Source organism: Limulus polyphemus, unplaced genomic scaffold, assembly GCF_000517525.1.
Source record: "Limulus polyphemus unplaced genomic scaffold, Limulus_polyphemus-2.1.2 Scaffold1470, whole genome shotgun sequence".
NCBI lineage: Eukaryota > Metazoa > Arthropoda > Merostomata > Xiphosura > Limulidae > Limulus > Limulus polyphemus.
In genome coordinates, this window is record NW_013667080.1 from 61,860 (window position 1) to 70,929 (window position 9,070).

General features: G+C 29.1%; 1 protein-coding gene across 1 annotated transcript in view; it reads right to left on the minus strand.

Annotated features, from left to right (window-relative positions):
- LOC106463722 (BUB3-interacting and GLEBS motif-containing protein ZNF207-like) overlaps positions 1-9,070 on the minus strand; it is a 38,363-nt gene that overhangs the window by 25,178 nt on the left and 4,115 nt on the right. Inside the window, exon 3 of the mRNA XM_013923785.2 lies at positions 6,243-6,378. Coding sequence (XP_013779239.2) covers positions 6,243-6,378 — 136 coding nt within the window. The remainder of the gene's footprint in view (positions 1-6,242; positions 6,379-9,070) is intronic.

Here is a 9,070-nt window from a genome sequence, read left to right on the forward strand (position 1 = left end):
CAAAAGTACAATGTTTCGACAAGGTTTTATCATCATCAGTAACCTTAACCCTAGATGCCCAGGGTTGACCACTTGAACCAAACCCCTATTCGAGAATTAATGTTTACTATAATTCTAAACTTATTTAGTTTATCTTCACGAAATTTGGCAAGTTTTTAGTAAACATTAGAAGTACTTTGTATACAAAAAAAATAGGAATTTTAAGAGAGTATTCCTACTAAAGATTTTCTCTGAATTTACTTTAGCCAGTCTGAGTAGTCTGTGTGCAAGGTTATTTTCATATTAAGAATACTTTTTTTTTCAATTTACAGTTTCAGATTTGATTTACATAATATCTAGAACATCCTAAACAAATATAAAAAAATTTTCCAGTAAAACTTTCTCTATTATCTGTTATTTTCTCTATCTTAACTCTATAAGGGTTCAGTCCAATTGACTGGCTGTGTAACCATTACATAAAAATATGAAATATATCTAAATTACCTTTTATTTTCTAGAATAATGGCATATTGCAAGAGAAAATAACTATTATTTATCTTAAACATCTTCAGGTTTGTAACAGTTTACATCTCCTTTTATTGTCTCATTGCACTTGGAATCACATTTAACTATCACAAATAGCAATAACTGATCCAGCAGAAGTATGGATAAGCAAAATTTCAGGCTACATCATGCAATCTCTAAGTATATATGTTCTTCATGCATTACTGAAAGCAAACATTAAAAAAAAAATTCTAACCGAACAAGTTTTTAATTTTTACATTTTAGTTACTTTTATTAAAAATAAGGAATTTAATACTTCAGGATGGAGGGCTTTGCTCTCGGAGGCCATCTTTATTAATCTAAATTTTTCTAATAGAGTTGGTGGTCCAAAAAATAATACATATATCTATCAAACATGCATTTTAAAAATAGAAATAGTAAAACAGAATACTCAAAGCTAATGTAATTTATCTGGATTCCTAACTGGCCTATAAAAATATTTAAAAAATTTCATTACTTATTAGAGCACTGACTTCAACCTTCTCTCAATAAAAATGCTTGAAAATGATGCCTTTTACCAAAACAAATTAACATAAAGATGTCATAATCATGTAGTTCCAAAAATGGCTTTTCTACTGGTTATAAACATGTTCCACTGACAAGTAAGCATGAGTAACCAAGTACGTTCATAAACATGAAGAGCTTCTGTTGAGGGAGTAACAAGTTTATTGACATCTCATAAAAGTAAGAGGTTTTGATTTCAAATTCTGGTCTATCAATATTAATAATAAATGCTGGGAATTCTCTGTTTTCAATTATCTTTCTTCCCTTATGTGGATTTTAGAATGTCCATCAATTACAAGTATCACATGACAAATGGAAGTGAAGATTGAAAATTTATCTAAATATTTCCTTATAAATTATGAACTATATTCTGATGTCAAGTTTACCAACATCCATTGATAACAAATGTGTTCAGTTAAATTATGAATGTAACTCTGTAAAAGTCATGACAAGTATATGTTCTTCACCCTTGCACAATAAGACTCACCAGAAGAAATTGGGTTAACCCTTTTGAGACAGATCATGAATTTATGTCAATAAGTTTGGCATCAAACTGTAATTATAATTCAAATTTTAGTACTATATATTACCCAATTTCTTAATTTAAAAGCAAATATTAAAAACACAGATAAACATCGATTTTTGTGTGTCACGTGGTATTTTCAATGCAGCACGGTTCAAATTAGATGTCTGTGATGTCAAAATACTAAGTCTATAGTTTTGAACAAATTAGAAACTCAAATTACAGATATTGACAACCAAGAATACAAAATAAGAGCCTCTTATCTTTTCAATTTGATAATATATTGCTCATGTAATAGAGCAAACACAGTGGCACCCCACCCATTCTTTCCATTTTTGGAAATGCTCCATTATATACACTTCTATATATGATATGACTAACCAATCAGAAGCTCAAAATGTCCTCCTACTGGCTTTCACAGCCATTTTAATGGACTTTGCACCATTATTTCTTTTGAACCAACATTTCAATGAGGTAGAGTGTACCTTTAGTCAAAATTTCATATTTTTTAGACTAAAATATATCTTAGTTACTAAGCTTTATAAATTATAGTGGAATTCTATGGCATTAATGTAGTAATTTATGATTCTTTTAGTTATTCAATTGTATATATAAAACCTAAAAATATTTTTATTTCATATCCTCCACATGTCAAGCAGCAACCAAGTACAAAGGTCAGAGCTAGAAGAGATAATTGTTTGCTTTACTTCTTGACTTACTGTTCTATGTTTTAGGATAAATAAGTTTAAGAACTTATTTCAAAATATCAATAATCTATATACATATATAATGTATAATAATTAATATGTGACTGTATTTTACAAAATATTAGTCTACTAAAACACAACCAAGACAAGTTACTTTGCACAGACCACAGGTCAGTTATATGTTATTTGATATGGTAACATGAGTGCACGTGAGTCACGTCATTGTAACTTCTAGATTGTTAGTCAGGCATGCCTGAAGGTCAATATAATAAAAATAATAAATATATACAAGTGTATTATGGTATGAGATTTAAGTTATTTAGTCAAAACATTTATGTTTTCATGTTATAATTTGTGTTCATTCTAGAATGAAAGAGGCATAATTTATATTTATTTTCTAATTTTTTATGGTGGTTGCGAGATTGGTCAAATCTACTGAACCCATACAGAGATTACTTACTGAAAACAACAGACAAATTTTTTTTTCTTAAAAAGCTTTTGATAACTATCTCTATATTATAAAGATTTTGAATTTGAAATTTCACAATTTTCTGATGCATAAAAGTATTTTTAACCTTACAGTGAATATTACTTTACATAATAGATAGGCAACATGCAAAAAGAAAAAACTACATGAGAAAAACATTGCTTTATAAACCTTAAGACTTGAAAAAAATGTGATATTTTGCATATGAAAGCATTGTAATGTTTACTGATAATCTGCCTAAATTCGTTAACATTCACTTCTAATTTAAAATTTATATCATGAAAACTATAACAAGCACAAAATGGTTACGAGGTCGATGCCAGGGACTGAGCCTGTGCTGAAAGCAGACTTGTTTTGAAATAAAAATGTTGTAAACCCAAACTGTAGTTCAGTGTAGTTCATTTCACCACTTTTATAGTTTTTTTTTTCATTGTTAATTTTTTATGAGATGAAAAGTAAAGGACATTTAAATCAGTTAATGAATTATCAAAATTGCAGTCTCATGAATCATTCTGGGTCAATATTGAATACTACTACAGTGAACATAACATTCCAGTGAAACAAGTACTATATTTTAAAAAATTATATATTTTTAATATAACAAAGAACAACAAATCAACATAAACTTTGTAATCACAGCTTATAAAGTTCTCCTCACTATTACAAAAATCACAAGTTACCGGAATTTAATTTTCTAGTTAACTATTATTTTTGAGGCAGACTGTTATAACAACTCATGCATGTGCAAATTAAAACATTGGCTTTCTAATGCCCTGACATAAGAATGTAGAAGCTGATTTCTTAAGTCACAGAAAAAACACATAACTGATTTGCCTTATCACAGCCAGTCATGGAAAAACAGGTACCTATACTATTCAGCGTACAATGATGAAATTAAAAATGATCATACAGAATACAAGTAAAACAGTGTCAAAACAAGGAATGACATGGCATAATTTTCATATTTTGACATCAATATATGCCATTCTGAGTGGCAAAACTTACTCTATGGTGCTGTTACAAAATCTCCATATCTACTGAAAAAAAATTATTTTATATATCTTAACCTCTTCTAGAAGTATAATATACATGGTAACAAGTAATATTTTCTATCCTTTTAAAAAATTTGTCAATTATACTTGATAATATTTACTCTGTCCTCACAGCTTCACATGATTTTTGCTTCAATTTTTCTGTTTACTGAAGTATTCACCAATGATTTGGCAGTTTTGATTTGTGTTCATATTACTATTAAACCATCAAATACAGATGAAACAAAATGCCTGCATTTATTGTTTATGAAAGTGTATATGGAATGTAAATCAAGGTACAGAAACCTTCCCAGCCACCTGGACAGTTCAAAATTGGTTGGGAATAGGTGGAGTTGAAAAGTTTAAGAGATTATCTGGTACAGCCACACTAGAAGACTGAATACAGTAAATTAAAAATATTTCCTCAGTAGTCAGAGACCTGAGAATTTTTTTATAGATTTTCATGACATTTTTGTTATTGCTGACAGTAGATTTTTGTTATATTATTTCCTTTTGAAAGCTGTAGAAATATTTTCCTATAACAAGTTAGGTACTAAAACTTAGCACTTGCAAGCATGGTGACTATAGTACATTACACAACAACATCAATGGTAAGCCATTATCAATTAATGTAAGATTTGTGTTTCTGATCTGGTTACATTATAATTTTAGTAGCCAAAAATAAATTACCAAAATAAAATTAAAAAGATAAATTAGGTATTTAATATAAAACAAGCGAAAATTACTTAGGTGTATAAAATATAACATTTGTATCAATAATAAGTAAAAAAGCCAGGCTTTGCATTTTTTTCTTTTATTTACAGGTAACAATACAATTTAGTTGATGGCTGTTGGCCAAACTTGAGTCTTACAACCCTGTCAGATACTGTTTTGCCCTAAATAGTGCCAAAATGTTTTTAAGCAAATCATGCTTCACGACTTGGATGCTTTTAACAGTATGGCATAGAAACCATGAAATTTTATGTACTAATACAATATTTAAAAAAAAAGTAATTTTTCTGTCAATCTAGATTTCAAAAACTAGTCACATTTGATAAATATTACGTCTGAATGCATTACTAGTAAACAAAAGTTTGTGAATTATGAAGCTTTTCTTAATCCACAACTCCTAACAAAAATCTTTATAGATATTAGTTGAAATGATGTTTTCAAATAGCTTACATCTTATTTAGAGCTTAATATAGAACAACTAGCTGAATGCCCTTCATATGACAGTAGATGTTTATTTAATGAACATGTTTTATAAAAATTAATTATATTGTAGTAACAATATATATGTATGGAGAATGTCTACCCTTTTTCTAGTATTTCACAAAAACAACATTTTTTATATATATTTAGTCATCTCCTGTAAGTTGTCCTTGATTATAGTTTTGACTTGCATATATTTTATGGTATGTTCAAATGCTCTTCTTAATAAAGCCTTATATATTGAACTATGCAAAATACTATTTCTTGAAGAAATCTTCTTACTTCACCAAATGCCTGACTCTGCAATTTATCAATTTTGATGGTAAAGGCAATGAATTTTATGGTGAAGACCAAATTCATGAAGGTAAAACTTTTCATTTATAATATCAAAATCAGGGATGGCTAGTGCATAGAGCCAAAGTGGCTTTGCATGAAATTCAGCAATTAAACAAGTTCCACTTGACTTCCTGCATTATGTAGATTGCAATACATTATTTCATGTATTTCGATTCATCATATGAAATATATTTATATATTTGATGCGTCAGTTTAAAAATGCTTATAATCTTTTAGACTAAATTTTTAAAAATCTCTTACCAAAGGTGAAAAACATCAATAATAATGTGTTATAGTGGCATCCATTACATTGAAAAGATATTTAAGTTGTTTTTGACACATATTGTTACTTGTGTTTTTTATGTAATATATTATCCCTTATTTAATCTATAATTGTATCCATATTTTTCTGAATATTTGAAGAGCTTGTTGTAAGTATGATAAGGAATATATAAAAAATAAACATAATAATAAAAGGAAATTAACACTGGTATTTGAACTTGAGACTTCCACATGATAGTTGAGCACTACAGTCACAATGACATCCAGCATTTGTAATCAAATGTTTACAAATAATCCATACTATGTTATTGTGTTTTTCCTAATATTGTAATATCTTTCTTTAAATATGATGAGTTAATAATTAAAAAAGTTACAAAAATTCCACAATCAATTAGTATTTGAACTTGAGACTTCTGCTCGAGAAAAACCACCGAGCCAATTTGAACATTACTGACAAAGGAAGTGTTCCAAACAGAGAGGCTTTTATTACATATATATAATTATTCCAAATATCTCACCATCACTATATTAAAGTTGAATAAATGTATTTTAAATATATTTCATAACACTTTTTTTTATTCTTCAAGTTTTTTTAAAATTAAAATAAGCATACTCACTTAATCCAGATTGTCTTTGTCTTTCATGCTCTCTGATATCTTCTTCAGGGATTCCTTCCATCCCATATATTTCTATATCCACATTGTTTCTATTTGGTAAAGCATTTGGGACTTTGTCTATAGTCTCCTTATGAACCTACACAAACACAAAATAAAAGTTATTCTTAAATGTAGCCACATTTTTGATACAGATAAATAGTGTGCAACTTAACCTGAAAGTAATACCAAATGAGCCTATATTTTGCTAATACAGTGTACCATTTCCATAATACATTTCCAAAGAAAGTATTTTATACAATATCTGTACATATTTATCTATGTCCTACCACAAGTTAAATAATTGACAAAGGATCTCAAAATATAATAGAGCTAAGTACATTCAAGTGATGTAACAGTCACAATGATAGTCAGTCTTCCAATGCCTTTAGCATTCATGTTATTCCGACATCCAGTTTCAGAACCTTAATCTTAAGCATCATTCTAAAACAGACAAAAAACAAAAATTGTCTTAAAGTGCATTCCATTTCTGAGAGAAGCACAAATTTATATTCAAGTACTACTTATGAAAGTTTTTAAATGCACGTACAGTGTAGCCCCATTATAACTCGATCGTTGAGGTCCATAAAATGTCAACGCGAAACAAGCAGGTCACGCTAAATCAGGGTTCAAGAAACTCACTGTTCAAACTGACCCAGTGTTGACCTAACATCCTAAAACACCTCTATTTTTGCCCTCTTTGACTAGTTTTTTTACATGTTCCCTTTCTGGTAAGTAAATTACCTCTGAATTAAAGAATTTTGCAAATGAATCGTTGTTGTTACAGTATAAATTAAAACAAATTATTTTTAGTAGGCTTTTTAATAAACAAAACAACAAATAAAAACATTCAAGAATATTAGCAATCATCATTTGCAGTTTATTTCTTAAAAAAATGATCGAGTGTTCCTTGCTTGAACGTAGCATGTCTCTAGCTTTGAGCGAAATCTAGAATTTTATGTGGTCCACCTCGAGTCTCCAGCCAATAGAAGCTAGCTTCTAGGTGTACAATCGCTTCAGACACTTTTGGTGGTGGTGATGGAGGCTGTTCATTATCCTCTTCTTGTGGCTCAAGAACTGGTACACTTGCCTCCATCGGTGCTATAGTTACATTACAGACGATCTCGATATTTTCAAGGAACAATTTAAGTAAAAATACTTAATCAAAAAATCGGTTTTTTTTCTGTGCAAAAGGCTTCTAATGTTCACTACAAGTCTACAAAATTTTGTAAAGATACACTTAAAATATTAAAAGTTATTAGTATGTAAACTATAACAAGGTTATGGATGAGGCCGGTCCCACAGACCGAGCCTGTATCGAAAGAGTTAATGACCCATCACATTATATCTGAATTCGCATTAAATAGGGGCACATAAAAATCGAGGTTTCACTATAGTAAATATACACCAGTTAATTTTTGTAGGTCAGAATAATCATCAAAACATATTTTTATTTTGTTAGAATTAAAATGTTACTAATAGCACTGCAACTGAAAAATGATTCAGCATTTAAAAAAAATTAAATTATGCTCTATATAATGAAATGTTAGTTTTATGACTTGGCAGTTTATTACTTAAATGAGGGTCAGACTAACTTTTTCGTGGGCCTCTTATTTCCATGCATTTTATTTATTTTATCCTTTATTCAGAGAAGACACAAATAGCTCATCTACAAATTTTTTAAATAAGGAAAATTTAACAACTGGGGTAAACTGAGCCTGATGCCAGACTTATCAGGATAACAGAAGCCCCTTTAAAAGTCTTGAAATGATATTATTTCTCTTCTTTTGCAGTCCAAGAATTTCAAAACTTAAACACTTCAGCTAGCAGAACAAAGGAAAATATTAATATCAAAATAAACAGGCAAAGAAAAAAGAACACTTACTCAAAACAGATAAGTACACAGATTGCAACCAAAAAGTAAAATTACATATTTACACACTGTCAATAAAAATGTAATGTGTACACTAAATATCTAAATTAACATCAAAATGGTCTCTGTGTGTGTGGACCTGGCACCATTGTTAATATACCGCTAACCCAAATTATTTGTGTTGCTACTTTACTTATATAAGCATTGCAGTTTCTTTGCAAACTCATTATGCATATCTCTTAAATATGCCTAGTAATGCTTTCCATTAACCCTTTCGCGACGGGCTCGGCATAATATACGAGTTAAGTATTTATACTGTAATTTTTAATGCAGTAAGTGTATCTTTACAAAATTTGGTAGGCTTTTAGTAAAGATTACAAGTCTTTCATACACAAAAAATCCAATTTTTGAATGAAGTATTTTTATTATAGATTTGATTGTGAAAATAGAGTCTGTCCAATTACCAGTTATGTGTAAAGTGATTTTCATGTTATAACTAAAAAACTATTGTTTGTTCCAAAAATCTCAAATATTATTTGTGTAATCTCTAAAACCACCTAAGTAAATTTCAAATGTTTGTTTACAGTAAAACTTTACATTTTTCTGTTATTTTCTCTACCCCAACTCTATGGGGTCTATCAATTTGACTTTAATTATAGAATGACTACAGATTATAACATGAAAACACAAATGTTTAGTCTAAATAGCTTAAATCTCATAACATTATACATTTGTATATATTTATTATTTTCATTATATTGACCTTTTACCCATGCTTGGCTAACAATACAGAAGTAACAATGACACAGATCACGTGCACTCATATTACCGTATCAAATAACATAAAGGTGATCTTTGGTCTGTACAAAGTATCTTGTCTTAGCTGTATTTTAGTGGACTAGTATTTTGTAAAATACAG